General features: G+C 35.8%; 1 protein-coding gene across 5 annotated transcripts in view; it reads left to right on the plus strand.

Moving 5' to 3' along the window:
- The window catches only part of LOC141404937 (putative sodium-coupled neutral amino acid transporter 11), a 228,548-nt gene that overhangs the window by 174,223 nt on the left and 31,685 nt on the right, over nucleotides 1–22,640 (plus strand). For all 5 annotated transcript variants that reach the window (XM_073988783.1, XM_073988785.1, XM_073988782.1 and 2 more), the window contains one exon: nucleotides 17,117–17,187. In XM_073988783.1, coding sequence (XP_073844884.1) covers nucleotides 17,117–17,187 — 71 coding nt within the window. The remainder of the gene's footprint in view (nucleotides 1–17,116; nucleotides 17,188–22,640) is intronic.

Here is a 22,640-nt window from a genome sequence, read left to right on the forward strand (position 1 = left end):
TAAAACCTTAAAAAACCAAAAAATCGAGAGGTACCGTTCTATGGGGGCTATGTGAAGGCGTGGTTTTATACTAACAATATTCAGGTGGAAAGTTTTATACTACCACATTTCCGTCACTTCGGTGATATATTGAGGACAAAACCTTAAAAATACCCAAAATCGGGAGGTACCTTTCTATGCGGCCTATACGAAAACGTGAACCTATAATGACAAATTTCTGGTAGAAAGTTTTGTACCCCCAACGGATAATGGGGCTAAAACCTTCAAAATACCGAAAATTGGGACGTACCGTTTTACTGGGGCTATATCAAAACGTGGACCGATGTAGCCCATTTTCAATACCAAACATCCTAGGAGTAATAGAAACTTCGGATATTAGTTTTATTTTTGATTTCATCGTGGATGAATCTTTAGTGCAAAAAAATTAACCTGCGTGTACTTTTTATACCCTCCACCATATGGAGGGTATAATTAAATTTGTCATTCCGTTTGTAACACATCGAAATATTCGTCGGAGACCCTATAAAGTATATATATTATTGATCAGCATAAAATTCTATGTCGATTTGACCATGTCCGTCTGTCCGTCCGTCCGTCCGTCCGTCTGTCTGTTGAAATCAAGATACAGCTCGCAATTTTAAAGATAGAGAGTCAAAATTTGGTACAGAAGTTGTTATTACTTGCAGGATGGTTGGTATTGAAAATGGGATATATCGGTCCACGTTTTGATACCGAAAATCGGGAGGTACCGTTCTATGGGGGCTATATAGAACGGTACCTCCCGATTTTCGGTATTTTTAAGGTTTTAGCTTCATTATCCTACCAAAATGGCTGAAATTTGGTACGGAGTCTTCTTTAGGGGTATAAAACTTTCCCCCAGAATTTTGTCGGTATCGGTCCACACCTTCATATAGCCCCCATAGAACGGTACCTCCCGATTTTCGGTATTTTTAAGGTTTTAGCTTCATTATCCTACCAAAATGGCTGAAATTTGATACGTAGTCTTCTTTAGGGTTATACAACTTTCCCCCAGAATTTTGTTGGTATCGGTCCACACCTTCATATAGCCCCCATAGAACGGTACCTCCCGATTTTCGGTATTTTGAAGGTTTTAGCTTCATTATCCTACCAAAATGGCTGAAATTTGGTACGTAGTCTTCTTTAGGGGTAAACAACTTTCCCCCAGAATTTTGTTGGTATCGGTCCACACCTTCATATAGCCCCTACAGAACGGTACCTCCCGATTTTCGGTATTTTTAAGGTTTTAGCTTCATTATCCTACCAAAATGGCTGAAATTTGGTACGTAGTCTTCTTTAGGGGTACAAAACTTTGCGCCAGAATTTTGTTGGTATCGGTCCACACCTTCATATAGCCCCCATAGAACGGTACCTCCCGATTTTCGGTATTTTGAAGATTTTAGCTTCATTATCCTACCAAAATGGCTGAAATTTGGTAAGTAGTCTTCTTTAGGGGTATAAAACTTTCGCTTAGCTTTCTCAAAATGGCTGAAATTTGGTACGTAGTCTTCTTTAGGGGTATAAAACTTTCCCCCAGAATTTTGTCGGTATCGGTCTACACCTTCATATAGCCCCCATAGAACGGTTCCTCCCGATTTTCGGTATTTTGAAGGTTTTAGCTTCATTATCACACCGAAATGGCTGAAATTTGGTATTTAGACTTCGTTGGGGGTACTCAAACTCCCCTTTAAATTTGTCGGTATAGGTCCACGCCACATATAGCCCCCATGGAAAGGTACCTCCCGATTTTTCATATTTTGAAGGTTGTGTCTTCAATATTCCACCAAAATGGCTGAAATTTGGTATTTAGTGTTCAATGTGATATAAAACTGTTCGTCAGAAATATGTCTGTACAGGTCCACGCATTCATATTGCCCCATTTCTGACTAACATTCGTCGGCATAGGTCCACGTTTCCATATAGCCCCCATAGAACGGTACCTCCCGATTTTCGTAATACTGAAGATTGTGACGTCAATATCCAACCTTAATGGCTGAAATTCGTTATTTCGTCTTCCAAGAGTTATAAAATATTCCAGAAGAGTATTAGAAGCGTACTTCCTGATTTTCGGTATTTTTTAAGTTTTAGTCACATTCTCTTACCGAAATATAGGAAATTTGGTATTAAGTCTTCTTTGAGCCTAAAAACTTTCCGTCCGAAATTTGTCGGTATAGATCGACGTTTTGAAATAGCCCATATAGAATGATGCCTCACATTGTTTTACCGAAATTGCTGAAATTTAGTATTAAGTCTTCTTCATACACGAAAGGAAACTAATTATTCCATTTTACTTCAATACAACTTATGGTGGAGGGTATAACAAGTTCGGCCCGGCCGAACTTAACACGGTTTTTACTTGTTTTAACCTACCATCATATACCAAGAGTCTTGACGGTTTTCCCTACCTATTTATTTTTTCATTTTTTTAGCTACGCATTTCTTCTCAAATGGCTAAACAAATATTTCACCTGAAGTCGTAGCAAAAAAAAGAGGAATGTTGCCAATTTGTTTTATTGCTTTTGTGCGGTTTGGTGAATAGAGTAATAAAGAATGGCTATTGTTATTTCGTGATGGTGTATTTATATAAAACAATTTGCTGCAATTACCTTACACAAAAAAGGTATTCAGAGGTGTGAAACACTTGCAACCATTATGTTTTTGTTTTATGACATTGTACAAATACTTACGTACAACAAAAAAATAATTATGTACAAAAAACTGAAATGTTCGAAAAAAAATAATAAATGAGAATTGACTAAAGTTGGACAAGATCGTCAATGTTATACCCTTCAGCACTACTTTTGCCAATTAAGTTTTCGCAAAGAAAAACTCATTTTGAAAGAAATAAAACAAGTAAGAAAATATCAGTCAGCTGTGCTGAAGGAGAAATGCCCTCAGCCACTCATAAAAAAAAACAACAGAACCAAACACAATAATTACACCGTATATAAAATACATATATCGAATTTGAATCAAGGCTTTGCTTTAAAATCTCTAGGTACCGTAATGTGGGGCTATACCAAATCACTGACAAATACCAAACATTTTTAACAACCAAACTTCCTCATAAGGGACTCGAAATATTAAATTAGTTTTAGAGTTATCTTGCACAAATATCATTTTAGTATGTGTCGGCAGGGGTTTGCAGCTTTTGGGCCGTTGTAAATGAGCCTGCTAGAACAACCTACTGAAAAAAGAATCAATTTCAATCCGAATTTTGTGTGGGAGGTACCCGAAAGAGTGGACCGATATAGTCCATATTCCAACCTGGTACATAACTGCATGAAATAATACGATGTGCATAGTTTTGCACCAATCAAAAACTCCCTGCGAGAATTATAGTACGGATTTTCAATTTTGGTTGGTGCCGTCAGGTTTTCTTGGAGCTTTTAGGATAATCTCTCAGGAAGTATGGAATTACGCAAGGAAAATATTGTATCGACGTAAAGGCTGTCGCAAGGAAAACATTCCGAAAAAATTTTCAAAACGATCCGAGAAGAGCTCTAAAATTTTACTTTATCCGAATTTTGTGTGGGAGGTACCCGAAAGAGTGGACCGATATAGTCCATATTAGAACCCGACATATAATCAATTGCTCCCTTCGAGAGTTATCGTTCACAACATTTTACAGGATAATTTTGAACTTTTGTGGGGGAGGTACCCGAAGGAGTGAACTGATATGGTCCACCTTCGAACTTGAACTAAATTTGGACAAAGTTTTACGATACCCAAAATTTGGTTCGATTCGGTTGATCCGTTCGAGAATTATCGTGCGCACCAGACAGACAGTTTAGGGCCTGCTCTCGAATCGTTTTTATCAGGGGCAAGTCCATACTTCCTGAGAAAATAACCTGAAATTTACTATATCCCCTATGACTCCGTGTGTAGTGGTTAGAGGGCAAGGTAACTTTAGAACGGATCTGCCGATTCGGTCCAAAATTTGGCCTTCGTAATATTTTGTTTAAACTTAGTTTAAGTTCGAAAATAAGCCATATCCGTCCACTCCTTCAGGTACCTCCCCCATAAAAGTTCAAAAATTATCAGAAAAATTGTGCGCACGATAACTCTTGAAGGGAGTGCCCGATTTACTTCATACTTTACACATCCTAATATATCTACCAGATATAGATCAGGTTCGAATATGGACAATATTTGGATGGAAAGCACAATACCTCTCGAACTGATTAACCGATTTGGTTCAAAATTTGTCCTTCGTCATATTTTGTGCTAACTTAGTTTCATTTCGAAGAGGGGCAATACCGGTCCACAACTTCTGGTACTTCCCCCCAATATTTTAAAAATGTCACTAAAATGGTATGCACGGTATCTCTTGAGCCGGGCAAACTATTTAGTCCAAACTTTGGACCTCCTAATATTTTGTTCAAATTTAGTTTAACTTCTAAAATGGTCCATAATGGTCCTCTCCTTATGGTACCTCCCCCCAAAAGTTCAACATTTGTGTCTAAGTGCAGTTTAGGGTCTGTTCGAAAATCCTTTGGAAATGTATACTGATGATATCCGTTGTGGTCCTGTTTACAGCGATATTATGTTATCCGTGGACAAATCCGTGCTTCCTGGCATATTGGACCAAAAGTTGTACAATGACCCAGTAAAATGACTACTTGTTCTGTTTGTAACATATGGAACCAATCATTTGCAACCATATAAAGTATGAGAAGAATTAAATTGTAAGACGATCTTGCCATGCTCGTCTGTCCGTCTGATGTAACCTAGCGTGGGTGTATTTTCCATAAGCAGGTGAAGGTCGCAGATGAACTATATAGGTCCACGTTTTGGTATAGCCCCCATCTAATTATGAATTAGCTGAAATTTGGTATTTGAGGATCCCATGGCGATCAAAAAATTCTCCACTGAAATTGCCAAGATAGTTCCATGTTTTGGTATAGCCCCCATATAACTGGACCTCCCGATTTAAGGTATTTTAAGGGTTTTAGCTAAATTTTCTGACCAAATTAGTTGAAATTTTATATTCCCAATACCCAAAAACCTTATCCACTAAAAATTGCCAAAATAGTTTCATGTTTTGGTATAGCCCCATATAACGGTACCTTCCGATTTAAGGTATTTTAGCTATATTTTTTACCGAACTAGGTAAAATTTAAGAATGTCAAGGCCACCAAACTTCTCCACTAAAAATTGTCAAGATAGGTCCACGTTTTAGTATAGCTCCAATATAAAGATACCTCCTGACTTAAGGTATTTTGAGTATTTTAGCTACATTTTTCGTCAAAGTGACTCCAACTTGTCATATGGAGTTTAAGGTGGTCAAACAACTTCTTCACAAAAAGTGGTGCATGCGGTTTGGTATAGCGCCAATATTATCGCCCGAATTTAAGTATTTTGCAGTTTTTGTTTACATTTTCATTACGTTTTGGTATAGCCCGTTTTCGGATACCTTAAAGTTTTTTCTACTTTGTATACCCTCCACTATAGTAGGGAGGGTATATTAAGTTTGTTTTTATGTTTGTAACTCATCGAACTAATCATTTGCGACCATATATATTCTTGATCATGATAAAATTCTAAGACGATCTTGTCATCATCATTCTAGCGTCCGTAATCATTGAGATAGAGTGCTAAAATATTGCACCCGAGTGTTATTTTTCTAGTTCGAAGGTTCTAGGTCCAACATAGGTCCATGTTTTGTAATAGCCCCTATATAACGGTAACCCAGATTTTCGGTATTTTGAGGGTTTAACTTAAAATGTTTAACCGACCTAGCTGTAGTTTGAAAATTAAGGTTTTCGGTCACGAAATTTCTCCACACAGAGCCGTTAACGTAGGTAGCTACAGTTTTGGATTGAACTAGCTGAAATTTGATATTTCGTCAACATAGTTCCATTATTTTTTTTGTTATAGCCCCTATGGAGGTACCTCGTAATTTTCGGTATTTTGATGATTTTAGCCACAATATTTAAACGAACCAGCTGTAATTTTACATTTGAGTTTTCCAATGTACTGAAACTCTTCCACAAAAACGTTCTTGTATATCCCCATATAAAGGTACCAACAGATGTAAGAAATTTTAAGATACACTTTTTGACCTAATTAAGACATTTGGGGTATCCGTAGAATTATTTTTGCACCTACCACGAAACTAATTATTCTATTTAGTTCAGAGTTCGGCCCTGTCGAATTTAATATTTTTCACTTGTTTTGTTTTTGGATATTTTGCCAAATTTTCTCCACTAATAAATTCGTTGTTTTAAAATATTATAACAACAATAATGGGATTAAGCCAGACTATTTTGAAAAAAAAAAAAACAAATTTGCAACAGCTACCCAATAAAAACGCCACTAATGTTCTATGTAAAATATATATGGGAGCTTTATCCAAATCAAGACCGATCTCAATTTCAAAATTAGACCATACACATACCAAAATTTATTGAAGTAGGACATACATAGGGTGTTTGGTGTACTAAATACATGAAATCGGCCGAAAATATACATGGGAGCTACTATATCCAAAATCTCGGCCGATTTCAATATAACACTGTGCAACATTTTTAAGGTGATCTTGTGCAAACAATTGGAACTGAGGATTTTTTGAAAGTACAGACCCAAACGACAAGAAACCCTATTTGGGTTTTGTTGTGTCAGATCCGGCTCGGATTTTATGGCCCCATCTAAACATGGTTAAATATTGAGTTTTTAAAGAAATTCGGGGCTATGTCTTTTAAACCAATGCAAATCTTCTTCTGACCTCTGAAGCAAATTTGTAGGTTAGGACAAGAATAAAATATTTGGAGAAATAATGAACTCGAAAAACTACATTTATTGCCTCAAATTTATCCAAAACCGTTAATTTTTCTGAATATTTTCTTTTGGAAAAATATTCCCTGGAATGTAATACACAACTCTTCAGAACATGTCATTGTTGTAAAATGCCTCAGTATATTTTTCAACGACGATTTAATAAAAATGTCAATAAAGTAGTGAAATCCGAAATGCGAGAATAAACTGTTGGTGTGAACTGTGCTTAAAATACGTGTTGTAAAAGATATGATCAAAATAACGCTGAAATAACATGAAGTAAGAATCTTAGAGTTTTAGAATGTTCTAAAGAATTGTTGAGAACTTTATTTGGAAGATTTTTGCAAAATGTTACTTGGTTCCACTCCCAATATGGACCAGAATTTCAGCAATTATGTAAAATGTTCTTTATTTTATAGATTTTGATGCCCTGGCTGAAGTTTTTCTTATGTGTTTTTGTCAAAAGATAAGTTCTACTAGTTTAGGGCTACAATATTGATTAAGACAGCAAGGACAAATTCCTATTCGTTTCTGAAATGAAGGCCTGATAAATGCAAGAAAGTGTAGATTTAGCCCGGTTTAGATGTGGGCATAAAATCCGAACTGGATCTGACAGGACAAAACCCTTATAGGGTTTTTATTGTCTAAATATGTCATGGTATCCCATATATCAAGTGACTTTATCCTCGATTTTCGTAGATTATCTTGAGATTTGGTCCTCTCTGGAAAATTTTTACTTTTTGCAGCCTGCAGCCCATCTGACGTTAACGATAGATGTGAAATATATAAAATATTGAAACCGCGAATTTAAACCGATTTACCTACATGACATAAAAACAAAATGTTCATTTACTTATTTATTTATTCAATCCATATACTAATACAAAAGCCTTCAAGGCCAATAAATAGTATTAACAAAATATTAAATTCCTAGTAGAAATAATTATAAAATCTAAAAATCAAAATAAATTTTTAAATACCCAAATAAACACCCAAAAAAGGTATTTACTGGGTATTTACCCAAGTTTAGGGTAAATAATGGGTAGAATCCCATCTATATACATTGAAATAATCAAATCAAAATTAGAAATTCATAGCGTGATTGATGCAATGAATAACTGAAATCGGGAGCTATATTCAAATAAGAACCAATTCTTATGAAAATAAATAGCGCCCGTTCATTGGGCAAAAAAAAAATAAAAATAAAATATCTTCCCCAATTTTTATATGACTAACATTTAGTGTTAGATTTACTTCACCCTCAAAATATTTTAAGACCAGCCCCAAATACTATACGTTGTAAAGTCTATAGGGTTTGGAACCCGACCATCATTCAAAATTGCGTGCCGATCGCTCCAGCATTACAATTTATAATCGGTCTAATACGAATATTTGGAGAAGTTACATGATTTATGGATGAAACAAACATATAATGTCTTCTCCATATTGTAATATGGGATATTGAAATGACTTTAGCCCAGCTTTTCATTAATTTTAATTTGTGTATGCACAATTGGCTAAATCTGACAAATTTCAATGATAGACTGTGGTTTAATAAACGTGATTATGCAATATCATTGATAAAAAAATTGTTGAACAAATATAATACAAATACATACATACATATGCATTAAAATATGAGGGTAGATTTTGAAGGACTCGGTCTCATTGAAATGTGCGAATTTACACTTGTTTTTTCATTACATGAACCACGTGTGCATTTTTAAGTTCTTTTTGCTTGCAAGAATTTTAATTATGGCACTTTTTTCCTCGACTATGCTCATTTCTTGTTTTGCCGTCTGTTTTTAACTTACGCTTTGCTATGTGCATTCAAGCGAGAAAAAGTAAATTACAGGAAATTGCTTGATTTAAACATTTAAGTAATTAATTGTGTGTGCAAAGGATTTGTATGTTAGCATGTGTATATGTGGAATAAACGTGTATGTTTATTGTATGAGCTTCCGTTTAATGTTACCTTAAGGTAATGGATTACTTGTACAACAGATTATATGTAAATGATTTCTAACAAACTAAACAAAGTACGATCGAAAGGACATACTTAGAAGCTCCTTTAGATTGTATAAGCTAAGCAACATCCGTTTACGTAAAGTAAAATATACCACTTTAATAAAATCGAAGACATAGCAGTTATATTTTCAACAACGTGTATACATATAAGAAAATAGTAATTTTAAGAAATTCTGAAAACATTCCTATGCAACAGTATTCACCTACACATACTTTTTGCAATTTTTGCTCTAATAAATTACATACTAATGTCCACATATCCCCTCACTGTGTCTGTGTCTATATGTTTATTCTTTATTTCCAAAGAGTAGATAAACAAATTGTTGCTCAAAGTCCCAAAACAGTTTCACCACCGTTTGTGATAGAATGATAAGTCTATTCGTGTTAAATGTAATTAGTGGTTTGCTGTTTTGATTGTGTTTTGGTTGATGAATTGATGATTGCTTCAGTTTGTGGTCGCTAAACGTAGGGAACCACAACGATTTAGCAACTGGGACAATTTTGCAACGAAGAGTTTGTGCGATTTGATAAATTATCATAATTGTTGGGTAATGTGATATATTAAGGGAATATATGTATATACTAGATTAACCACAAAAACGAAACATTTCGTACCGAAATGACTGACATTAGGTATGAGTCTTCGTTGGGGAAAAAAAGGCTGGTCAACTTCTTCATATATGCCCCATAGGACGGTTCCTCCTGATTTTCGATCATTTGAATATCGCACCAAAATTGCTGACATTTGTTATTTCTTTCCTCCAGAAATTTGTCAGTATAGGTCCACGTCTTCATATAGCCCCTATATTAGAATACCCCTCGATTATTGGTATTTTAAACTTCTCACTAAAAATTGTAAGCATATGTATGTCCACGTTTTGACCATACCTGTCTACAAATTCTGGTAGAAGAACAGAACAAAAGTTATATGTCTTGTAAATGTTTAACCTCAACCTCTCTGAGATTCCACACCCTCCACACGACATAGAGATCATAAGATATGCGAATGATTGTACGATCTTGGCGTCGGGTCCTAACGTCGTTGACATATGTGATAGGTTAAATAACTATATTTGCGCAAGCCGCAGTTACTTGCGACGAGATCGGACAAGGTTCTCAAGTCGCTGATAGATAGCACTAGCCGTTGTGATGTAGAAACCTTGTTAAGACTTTACAAAACAGTAGGCCGAAATCTAGTAAAACCTAGCGCTATGCAGTGGAAGGATATTCAAACCTGCCGCAATGGCACTCTTAGGCCTTCAACAAGGTGCATTCTCATGCCACCAATAGACCACCTTCATAAGGAAATGAAGGTTTTACCGGTGTATCAGCAGCAGGATGTTGTCGATGTAGTACCTGTTGTTGTCGATCCACTATTATATAAATCCGCTATTTAATAATGGGTGTTTTTGCTGGGACCATCTATGGGCGTCAAGGAGGGGAACAAATAATTCATTTTTTTTAACCTCCACCATAATACGGTGGGTATAATTATATCTGTTATTATATTTGTAACACATCAAAATATTCGCCGGAGATCGTATAAAATATACATATTCTTGATCAGCATAAAATTCTGAAGCAATATAACCAAGTCCGTAAGGCTATCTGTTGAAATCAAGATACAGCTCACAATAATTAAAATAGAGCTCAATAATATGGTACAGGATGTTTGTTACTGAAAATGGCCTATATCTGTCCATGTTTTAATATGGCCCCCATAGAACCGTAACTGCCGATTTTCTATATTTTGAAGGTAATGTCCTCTATATCGCATCTAAATGGCTGAAATTTAGTATTTAGTCTTAGTTGGGTTATACAACTTATGGTCAACTTCTTCATATAAGCTCCATAGGACGATCTCTCCCTATGTTACGTAGTTTGAAGGTTCCAGCGTCATTATCAAATATAAAATTTAAATTTAGTCTTCGATGCGGTTTTAAAACATTCCAGAAGAGAAATATAAGTATTAGTCCAAACTTTCATATAGGCCCCATAGAATGTTACCTTCCGATTTTCAGTATTTTAGCAATATTATTTTATCGAAATGGCTGAAATTTGGCAATAGTCTTCCTTGGGGCGACAAAACATACCCCGCAAATTTGTCAGTACAAGTACACGTTTAGATATAGCCCCCATAGAACGGTTCCTCCCGGTTTTTACACTTTCATATAGCTCCCATAGAATGTTACCCTCTGATTTGCGGTATTTTAAGGGTTTTAGCCACATTATCTTATCGAAACATACAAAACATACCCCCACAAATTTATCAGTATAGGTACACTTTAGATATAGCCCCCATAGAACGGTTCTCCCGATTTTCGGTATTTTGTTGGCTTTTATCCAAATTATCTTACTGAAGTGGCTGAAGTTTCTGATTTAGTATTCACTGGGGGCTTCTAACTATTTCCCCTGAAAATTATCAGTACAGGTCTACATTTTGACATAGTTCCTTATAACGATACCTCTCGATTTTCTGCATATTGGGAACACAAAACTTTCCTTTAAAAATTTTCAGAAGCCACGTTTTGATGTAGCGCCCAAACGGTACCTCCCGATTTTCGGTATTTTGCAGGCATTATCCTAGAGGAATAGGTAAAATTTAGTATATAGTCTTCGTTGGTTATATACAACATTCTTGCGATAGAGGTCTACGTTTTGATATAGTCCCCATAGAACGGTATCTCCCGAATTTCAGTATTTTAAAGGGCTTAGCCACGTTATCTAACCAAAATGGCTGAAATTTAGTTTTTTAGTTTTCGCTCGGGGTAGAAAACTTCCCCGCTGGGATTGATCGATACATATCCACGTTTTGATATAGTCCGCCATGGATGATGTATGTTCTCAGATTGCAAGGTACAACGATACCGCTCGATATCACTCCAACAATTGTTACTTGGTATTTTGGTTTCTCAGTGGGTAGAAAACCTCCTCGCAAAATATAATCAATATGAGTTCATCTTTTAGTATATTCGCAAACCAACATTAAATGAAAGGAGCTCACTCCTGAGAAGTTTTTCCGGATTCTGAAACTACAATGTCCATAGATGAGAAAAATCAAAAAACTAAAAAAATCGCCGGAGCCCTTTTTAAATAAATCGCGGTCAAAGTTCACATTTTTTGGGTTTTTTAGGGTTTCACGATTATGCTGGGAACCCGAAAGCTCTATTAAAATGAAACTAAAAAAAATTTGTAGCAGTGAAAATTCGCTACAAGATTGCCCTTTATGATATTTTCGTAGGTTTTACAATTTTTGAGATATAGAAGTTTAAATTGGGACAATTCATTGACTGTGTAGTCTCCTTATAAAATAATGTCATGACTGCAATTTCCCATTTAAAACTTATATATCTCAAAAATGATACAACCTAGGAAAAAATTACGAAATCAATCTTGTAGTAATTTTCACATCTATAAGATTATAGTCTTATTCCGATTAGACTTACCGTTTTCACGAAAATCATGAAAAAATATCAAAAAAACCTAAACATGTGACCCGAACTTCTATATCTCAGAAGTGGTAAAACGTAGGCACAAATCATAACGGCCAATCCTCTAGAGAATTTTCCCAGCTACAACATTTTCTTTAGCACCATTTCGATAGGACTTCCAAGCAAAGTTTGATCAAGAGCTCCATGCTGATATATGAAATTTTATGGTGATCAGTTAACGTGCCACCAAAGCGATCATTGTTTCCATAGTATTTTTTATGGGACTGAAGGTGACTTTTACAAAAATAGTCTAAAGGCCTCATATATGGTCCAATCGATGGAAAAACGCTACCAGTTCATTGTTGCGGCTTAAAAACGATTTCTAAAAAAATTGATTGATGATGATCTCTTAACGATAACCCATGGCCCCTGACCGATCTTTATTTCCATACTACTAACTATGGGGGCAAAAGGCAACTTTTCAGGAAATCGGTTGACAGACCACAATTATTTCCCAATCGATGACAACAATTTGACCAGTTCTTTGTTGTGGCTAAAAAACGAATCCCACAAAAATGTGTGAAAATCGGATCGGACATGCATCGTACAAATGCAAGACTTTAACATGGTGTTTCGGATTCTGAATGTGTAGAAACATAGATGTCACATTTGTATTAAACTTTGTTTAAAAGAAAGTTATATTCAGTTAGCATATTCCACTTTTCCTGGGAGTAAGATTAGACGAGGCGGAAGAGGTTAGTACATAAATACAACTCATGGTGGAGGGTATGAACATTTTAATGATCGTCACTTTCTATCCCAAATTATGCCATTAAAGCGAGAGCTACGGTTTTCTGCGTATTAAGAAGTTGTAATGTCAAAGCACAGTTAAAATTACACTGTACAACAAAATTAAATTGTTTATACCCTCAGCATTTATGCTAACGAGGGTATATACACTTTCATACGGCAAAATGTGCCTCATCGAAATAACGGTTTTAGACCCAAGTATGTTTGGACGAAATGTGTTTCAGACAATTTGGAGTCGATTTAGCAATGTCCATCCGTCTGTCTGTCTGGCTGGTTGGAGCGCACGATAACTCTCGAGCGGATGAACCGATTCGGTTCAAATTGGCTTTCGTAATATTTTGGCCAAACTTAGTTTAAGTTGGAAGATGGGCTATATCGGTTCACTCCTTCTGGTACCTCCCCCACAAAAGTTCGAAAATGTTCGGAAAATTTGTGCGCACGATAACTCTTGGAGGGAGTAACCGATTTGGTCCATACTTTGCCCATGACTTAGATAATGTTTCAATATAGACTCAATCGGCCTACTCCTTCGGGTACCTCCCACACAAAATTTCGGAAATGTTCAGTTTAGGGTCATCTCTCGAATCGTTTTGATTTTTGTTTTAGCAACTTGTATTCACTGCCCTCCATACGACGGTACAAGTTTCATTAGGGCCAAGTCCATACTTCCTGAGAAAATAGCCTGAAAGTTGCAAAAAACCCCGATTACACCGTGTGAGGTGGTTGGAGCGCAAGATAAATCTAGAACGGAAATTTGGCCTTAGTAATATTTTGTCCAAACATAGTTTAAGTTTGAAGATAAGCCATATCGGTCCGCTCCTTAAGGTAGCTCCCCCACACAAGTTCAAAAATTTTCGGAAAATTTGTTCATACGGTAACTTTTGAAGGGAGTTGCCGAATTGGTCCATACTTTACACATCCTAATATATCTACTAGATATAGATCAGGTTCAAATATAGACTAGATTTGTCCACTCCATCCGTTACCTCCCACTCAAAATTTTGGATAAGTTCATTTTAAGACCTGCTATCGAATCACTTTGATTTTTGTTGAAGCAACTTGCATTCGCTGCCTGAATTACGATGGTAAACGTTTTTTCAGGGGCAAGTCCATACTTCTTGAGGAAACATCCCGATGGGTGTAAAAACCCTCTATGGCCCATATGTAGTGGCTGGAGATCCACTTCCATAATGGTCAATGTATATCTCTGTCGGCAAAGCCGACTGATACTTTTTTACTTGTTTTTATTAAATTCTGAATTCTTTATGTTTGTATTTTTCAACAATAAAGATAAAAATAAATAAAAAGAAAAATACAAAACAACTTTACAACTTTGCTTTCTTAAAAAATTACCATTCCAAAAAATGGGGTGCTTTAGTTTTGGCCGACACTGTAGTTGTGTCGCCTTAGAATTTTCTGCTGATCATATACATTTATACATACATAAACATAACGACAAATATAACCATACCCTCCGTATTATGGTGGAGGGTATAAACATGAATTAACTGTTCTCCTCCTTGACGCTCATATTTAAATAGCGGCTTTGTATAATTCTGCATTGACAACATACTGCTGCTGATGCACCGGTAAAACCTTTGTAACCTCACGAAGGTGGTACAAGGAAGGAAAGCACTCAGTACCTCCCACTTCGTACCTCCAAAAGGTCTCTACTGCCTGCCAGCGACTTGAGAACTTTGTGGCTAGGGCAAACAACTTAAACTTCGACAAATATGTTCAGTGGGAGCCTCATTTCAACCGTCCAAGTGGTGAACAGTGTGGCAGTGGATTTAGCGGCGGATATTTTCTTATTCCTCAGATGGAAGAACTGCACTGGGTCAGACGCCAAGATCTTACAATCATCCGAATACATTACGATCTCTATGGGGTCTGGATGGTGTGGAATTTCAGAGAGGTAGAGGTTAAACAGTTCCGTAGGTATCACCCCTCCTTGGGGAATTCCCTGTTTCACTCTACGGGGTTTGGATTTCTTGTCTCTGAAGTCCCTTAGCACCAGACGGTTGTTGCTCTCTAAAAACGAACTAATATCGTGCATATAACGCCGGGCACAGCTATTCATCTGCGGTATGTACACATTAATCAGCTCTACCTCGCAGTACCACACTTTGCTGCTTCCTCCATACATTCCATGAATGGGTCACTAGAATCAAGCTCAATCGAGATAGATCTGTACTGGACAGACTGGTGTATGAGGAAGGCAAGTCCTCCTCCTCGACGTTATAACCATCACAACGTTGCAAGCTACAGATGACAGTAGGCTTTGTTTTCTGAATCGTGGCGACCATGATGTTTTTCCGACTCATAAGGTCGCTGACCTTATTGCGGATACCGTTGCAATAGAATTACAGGAATGATGAATTTCCGCGCCATTGAACAACTACTTGTGGTGTTAGATGCTGCGTTGGTTGTTATTGTAGAGACTGTTTCACTCCAGGGATCTTAGACTTTTTACTCATGGGTTCCAAAAATGTTTGAAATGGTTGAGGGTTTTCATGGAAGGGGCATTGTGGATGTCACGATGGTGAATTTTACTTGGTATTTCGGATTCTCAGTTGGTTGAAAACCTCTTTGCAGAAAATGATCAATATAGGTTAATCTTTTGGTATTTTCCCAATATGAAGGCGCAACCAGATTTGACGTATATTGAAGGATGTACACGCATCGTCCAATTGGAATACTGTAACGTGGTATTTTGGTTTCTAAATTGGTAGATAACATAAATATCACCTTGTCTCAGTGATATTCAGTTCGCATATTCCACTTCACCTAGCAATAAGCTTAGACGAGACGGAAGAGCTTAGTACTTCAAGTTCGGAACGGACGAACATAACGCCGTTATTACTGGTTTAATATATTGTTTGTTTTAAAGCTCGTCACTTTCTACCTCAAATTATGCCATTGCAGAAAAAGAGCAGATGAAATGAGAAGATGAAATGTCAAATAACAGCTAACATTATAAACCCATTATGAAATGATGATAAGTTTTGTTATTCTTTTGCGAATTAACAACTATAACCAATTACATTTTAATGTTTACCTAAAGGTATAGTTATTATTGCAATTAGGCACATTGCTTAAAATTTCTTGCTTTAGTGAACATATTTGACGTTATTTAATTTTTTTCTTTATTTCAACAATTTAATTATGTCGTATTACCGTAAATAGTAACATGGCAACTGTAAAGTATTGTGTATATATGTATATACATATGTATGTATTTACTCGCCAATAAATACGAAAAAATCCTAAATACTAGCAATATTTCAATTTATCTACTATCCTTCTCTGTCACAATAAATAAACTAGGAAATGAATATCGTTGTTCCCAATATCCTTGGAAAACTACAAATTACACCCCAGGGGGTGTTAGAATTTCAAGGTGTTTACTTTTCGTATTTTACTATTTTCATAACACAGACTGCAGTCTTCTCTGCAGCTGCTCACCTTGGCTATTCACAGAGCAGCCTCTGTGTCATTTTTATGCATTACAAAATGTGTTAATTGCTAACTTGAGTGTCTGCCTGCCTGCCTTTTTTTTGCTCGACTTCAATATTTACCACAGATTTTATTTTGTAGCCAGAGTCGTTTTTTTTTTTGCTTTGCTACTTGATTTTTTGTGGACATCTTAAGTTGGCGTCCCCAAAAAAAAAACAACCTGCGCAATTTGTAGACTTTTCATGGAAATTCAAATAAAAATCAAGTCCTCGGGACTGCACAGTACTCGTTTAGAAATGCGGCAGTTGTTCACCTGCCACACTTGTGGTATTACAATTCGCAGTTGAGTTGTTGTTACACAGCAAAATCGTAATATTTAGAACTGACGTCGAATATAACAACCAACTCCTAAAGAAAGCGAAAGCGAATAAGTGAGTATAAAAGTGTGTTTGTATGAGCTCGACTTCTGCTAAGATTCTGTTGCAAATAATTTGAATTTTATCACAGACGCATTGCCGTGTTTCCCCCTTTGCTAACAATTCACAATTTACATTTTTTTTTGTTCATTCTCTTTTTCTTTCGTTTCAACAATACAGCACGGATACTGCGGAATCATGGAGATTTGCAAATTCTGATGTCATCCCAGCAACTGGTATTATGGTCTTTGGTAAGTACAAGGTTTATTTTTCGCATTGAGTTATGTAAGTACGTACAGATAGCTGAAATTCACGTGTATTTTTGTGTGTTTGTGAGATATTTTTTATTGGATTAGACAGATATTATTGGGCTATTGTATAGAAAATTGTGATTTTGTAGGTGCACAAAAATAGCTTTTACTCGGGAAAAATAAGATAATTTAGTAAAAATTCGTAAATTTTAAAATGAAAATAGAGAGGAAACGTTGCGTTTTCTAAGTCCTTTTATGTGGATTTATATTCTACATATAATGTTGGAACTTGGAATGGTTTGTAGTCATATGCTTTTCTGATGGGGCCGCCTTGGTCCATTCTATTGACATGACCTAGCCAATGCAAGTGTTCTATCACCACAAATGTTAAGCACTGCCTTCGCATGTACCCATGTATCGAAACCTAACAAAGAATGTGTAGCATCGGTTTTTTGTATAGTGTGACTTATGTTTGGCTAAATGTCGTTTTGCCATAAGCATGTTTGCTTAGAACAATGTGGAATTAGTTGGCCAATCTAATTGGTATTTTTATATAGATGTTGTTAATTTTATTTATGCGATGCTGAGGTAGATAAAGTCATTAACTACCCCCAAATTGTGTTTTTTCAATATACACAGTTGGCCGGAGTCCACAAGATTCTTGATACCGTAATCATAGTCTTATAGCCGTTTACTGTCAGAACCACTTTGGCAGACACTATTTCTACTCTTATGCCGATGTCGCCTATATAGGTCAGTATTGTTTTCCATTTTTATACTCTCCACCGTAATATGATTAAATTATTAATTAAAATTGTGAATCCCTTTGTAACACTAAGTTATAGTGGTTTCTGTCTGAAAACCCCCACAAAAAAACTATAACTGAATTTCTCATAATTTTCAAAAATATAATATTTTTTTGTTTTGTTCAATATTTATTTTGAAAATTGTGAGAAATTCAGTTATAGTTTTTTTGTGGGGTTTTTCAGACTTAAACCACTATAACTTACTCATTTGTTAGCCGATTTGAACAAATAGTAGCTTATTCGAAAGATATTATTCACCCCTTTATATGGAAGAAGGATCAATAGAAATCTGTTGTGAAAAAAGAAATGAATTCCCAGATGTTCACTACTTTTAGTGTTATAAAAAAAATGAAACGGAGTTACCCAATCGAAATAAAGACATTTTCGTTGTCCATGGATTCAAACACGATAGAATTTTGCATCCGAACGCTTGAATAATTTTCTGGTCAAATTTTGTAGCACAATGTCATTTATCGACACTTTCCGAAAAGTTTGCACATTCTTAAGGCCAAAATTGCCTGAAGGAGCGTTCCAATGCTTTTGCGATGTATTAGAGAGTTTTAAGTTACTGTCTTGGCTAAAATGTTTGTCTTTGTGTTAGATCGAAAATCTCAATGGTTTGGCTGTTATATGCCAAAATATCTAAAAAAACGTCAATAAAAAACTTAATGTCCAAATCGGGAGGCTCGATTTTCACGGTAGATATATGGTCCAGTGGACTTTTTTGCTCAGTTTAATCCCAGGAATCAGAAACGCGAAGGGCTCATTAAGGTTTTTTTCCTTCCACACAAATCGCCTCACCCTAATGTCCACGTTTTCATAAAGCCCCCACTGAACTTTACCTTCCGATTTTCGGTATCTTGAAGGTTGTGGCCTCATTATTCCAACGGAATGGTTGAAAGTTGGTATTTAATCTTCGTTGTGGGTATACAACTTTGCACCAGGTATTTGTTTGTTTGTATAGGTCCACGTTTTCAGATAACCCCCATAGAACAGTACCTCCATATTTTCGGTATTTTGCAAACGAAGTGGCTGAGATTTTGCATTTACTCTGCGTTGGGGGTACAAAACTTTTCACCTGAAATTTGTAGGTATAGGTCCACATCTTCATATAGCACCTATAGAATGATATCTCCCGATTTTAGTATTTTTGTATTATTTTTAGGATTTTAACGGATTTGGCATCTATATGCAAACGAAATGACTGAAGTTTTGCATTTGGTCTTCGTTGGGAGTACAAAACTTTCCACCTGAAATTTGTCGGTATAGGCCTTAGCATTTATATAGCCCCATAGAAAGGTACCTTCCGATTTTCGGTATTTTGAAAATTAGGGCCTCAATATCCCACGGATATGGCTGATTTTTTATTTAGTTTTCGTTGCTGGTATAACAATTTCCACCACGGTCCACGTTTCCATATAGCCCCCTTTGAACTTTACCTCCAGATTTTCGGTATCTTGAAGGTTGTGGCCTCATTACACGGTGCGACAACCAAAAAAATGACAAGGAAAATCGAGTAGATTATGAAAGTAGAGCTAAAAATATGAGACACGTGTATCGGCGTTTTTAAAGTTTACGTCGGAAAGTAACCGAAATAGGCGGGGCAAGTTCCGCCCATTTTTAATTTCTTCGAAATATTCGAATTAAGATATCTTGAAATCCTTGCATTTCAGGTATAGTGTCTTTGGCAACTTTACTCAGGAGGGTGTGGGGAATATTCCTGATAAAAATGTTAACCCTCATGCGGTTCATCAAAGGGGTCTTTTTCGTCCTTTTTTTGAAAATCTTTCAAAAACTCCTTAAAAATGTAATCGTATCAAATCCAAATATTCTACAAAATTGTTCACCATGAAATTTTACTATAGGTCTCAGAATACACCAAACCTGTAACACTTGTCTAATCGCCAGGAATCTCTAAAAATGAAAAACACGTTTTAGGGTTAAAGTCGGACTTCATCTGAGTTTATTAAAAATTGTCCCACAAAACATAATTTTAGAGAGATGATGTCAGAGACAAAAATATTCTTGTTTGTTTTGTTTGTTGTTGAAGTTCAATCTCATTTTCGATTGTGTGAGTGGAGTATTCCCCCATTGGCTCAACTTCATTTATTATTCTCTATTACAGAGAGTAATGTTTTTCAAAACGAACTGACAGTGTTGCAAAATTTTACTGATCGCTACCAATATCATGATTTCATCCCGGCGAAGGGAATTATCAATTGGCTTCTCAGTTTTTGAAATGATGCCTTTTTAGCGAAAAACCGAACTCTTTAAGTGTCTAGTATTCTCATATGAACGAGAATCACACTCACTTTTCGGCTTTTCCAAAGAAACACCAAAATCAAAATATTTTGCAACATGTCAGCACGTATCAACTAAGAATTCTTCGAATTCTGTGAGTTGAAAAGAACACCAACACAGTTGCCTGTGAGGTTGTTTATTGGAATTTTGTTTTTTTTTGTTTTTAACAAAGCTCCAATTCGCCCGTGCCTCGGCTGTTTTTTGTTTGTTTTGTTTGTTGTTGAAGTTCAATCTCATTTTCGATTGTGTGAGTGGAGTATTCCCCCATTGGCTCAACTTCATTTATTATTCTCTATTACAGAGAGTAATGTTTTTCAAAACGAACTGACAGTGTTGCAAAATTTTACTGATCGCTACCAATATCATGATTTCATCCCGGCGAAGGGAATTATCAATTGGCTTCTCAGTTTTTGAAATGATGCCTTTTTAGCGAAAAACCGAACTCTTTAAGTGTCTAGTATTCTCATATGAACGAGAATCACACTCACTTTTCGGCTTTTCCAAAGAAACACCAAAATCAAAATATTTTGCAACATGTCAGCACGTATCAACTAAGAATTCTTCGAATTCTGTGAGTTGAAAAGAACCCCAACACAGTTGCCTGTGAGGTTGTTTATTGGAATTTTGTTTTTTTTTTTGTTTTTAACAAAGCTCCAATTCGCCCGTGCCTCGGCTGTTTTTTGTTTGTTTTGTTTGTTGTTGAAGTTCAATCTCATTTTCGATTGTGTGTTCGGTTTTTCGCTAAAAAGGCATCATTTCAAAAACTGAGAAGCCAATTGATAATTCCCTTCGCCGGGATGAAATCATGATATTGGTAGCGATCAGTAAAATTTTGCAACACTGTCAGTTCGTTTTGAAAAACATTACTCTCTGTAATAGAGAATAATAAATGAAGTTGAGCCAATGGGGGAATACTCCACTCACACAATCGAAAATGAGATTGAACTTCAACAACAAACAAAACAAACAAAAAACAGCCGAGGCACGGGCGAATTGGAGCTTTGTTAAAAACAAAAAAAACAAAATTCCAATAAACAACCTCACAGGCAACTGTGTTGGTGTTCTTTTCAACTCACAGAATTCGAAGAATTCTTAGTTGATACGTGCTGACATGTTGCAAAATATTTTGATTTTGGTGTTTCTTTGGAAAAGCCGAAAAGTGAGTGTGATTCTCGTTCATATGAGAATACTAGACACTTAAAGAGTTCGGTTTTTCGCTAAAAAGGCATCATTTCAAAAACTGAGAAGCCAATTGATAATTCCCTTCGCCGGGATGAAATCATGATATTGGTAGCGATCAGTAAAATTTTGCAACACTGTCAGTTCGTTTTGAAAAACATTACTCTCTGTAATAGAGAATAATAAATGAAGTTGAGCCAATGGGGGAATACTCCACTCACACAATCGAAAATGAGATTGAACTTCAACAACAAACAAAACAAACAAAAAACAGCCGAGGCACGGGCGAATTGGAGCTTTGTTAAAAACAAAAAAAAACAAAATTCCAATAAACAACCTCACAGGCAACTGTGTTGGTGTTCTTTTCAACTCACAGAATTCGAAGAATTCTTAGTTGAGACGTGCTGACATGTTGCAAAATATTTTGATTTTGGTGTTTCTTTGGAAAAGCCGAAAAGTGAGTGTGATTCTCGTTCATATGAGAATACTAGACACTTAAAGAGTTCGGTTTTTCGCTAAAAAGGCATCATTTCAAAAACTGAGAAGCCAATTGATAATTCCCTTCGCCGGGATGAAATCATGATATTGGTAGCGATCAGTAAAATTTTGCAACACTGTCAGTTCGTTTTGAAAAACATTACTCTCTGTAATAGAGAATAATAAATGAAGTTGAGCCAATGGGGGAATACTCCACTCACACAATCGAAAACAAAAATATTCTTCATCAAATTTCACTGTGGGTCACCAAAGAAATGAAATGTCTATTTACATTTTATAGCATGAAAATATCAGTAACAATTTTGCTGAAAAAACATGAAAATATTTCCCAATTTTTTTGATGAAAAATTTTTCCTTCTTTTTTCCAGTGGATACATGGAAGTAATATAAAACTTGGTTATAGGTGAAAAGTGTCAAAGGATGAAAAATTCTACACAAAATTTCACTATGAGTTTCAAAATAAACCATATATCTATGTATACTATTTCCTTAAAAAAATTAGAATACAAATTTATATATATTAGGATGAAATTATATGATTTAATTTTGGACTGTTAATTTTACATAATTCCATACTGGATCAAAATCTAGCAAAATCCTTTACTTTTTGGGAATATTGTTAAAGAAAGAAATGTTCCAAAAGAAATTTCATTGTGAGTCTCTGAATAA

The sequence above is a fragment of the Musca autumnalis genome, unplaced genomic scaffold (assembly GCF_047663935.1).
Source record: "Musca autumnalis isolate F117 unplaced genomic scaffold, ASM4766393v1 scaffold_5, whole genome shotgun sequence".
NCBI lineage: Eukaryota > Metazoa > Arthropoda > Insecta > Diptera > Muscidae > Musca > Musca autumnalis.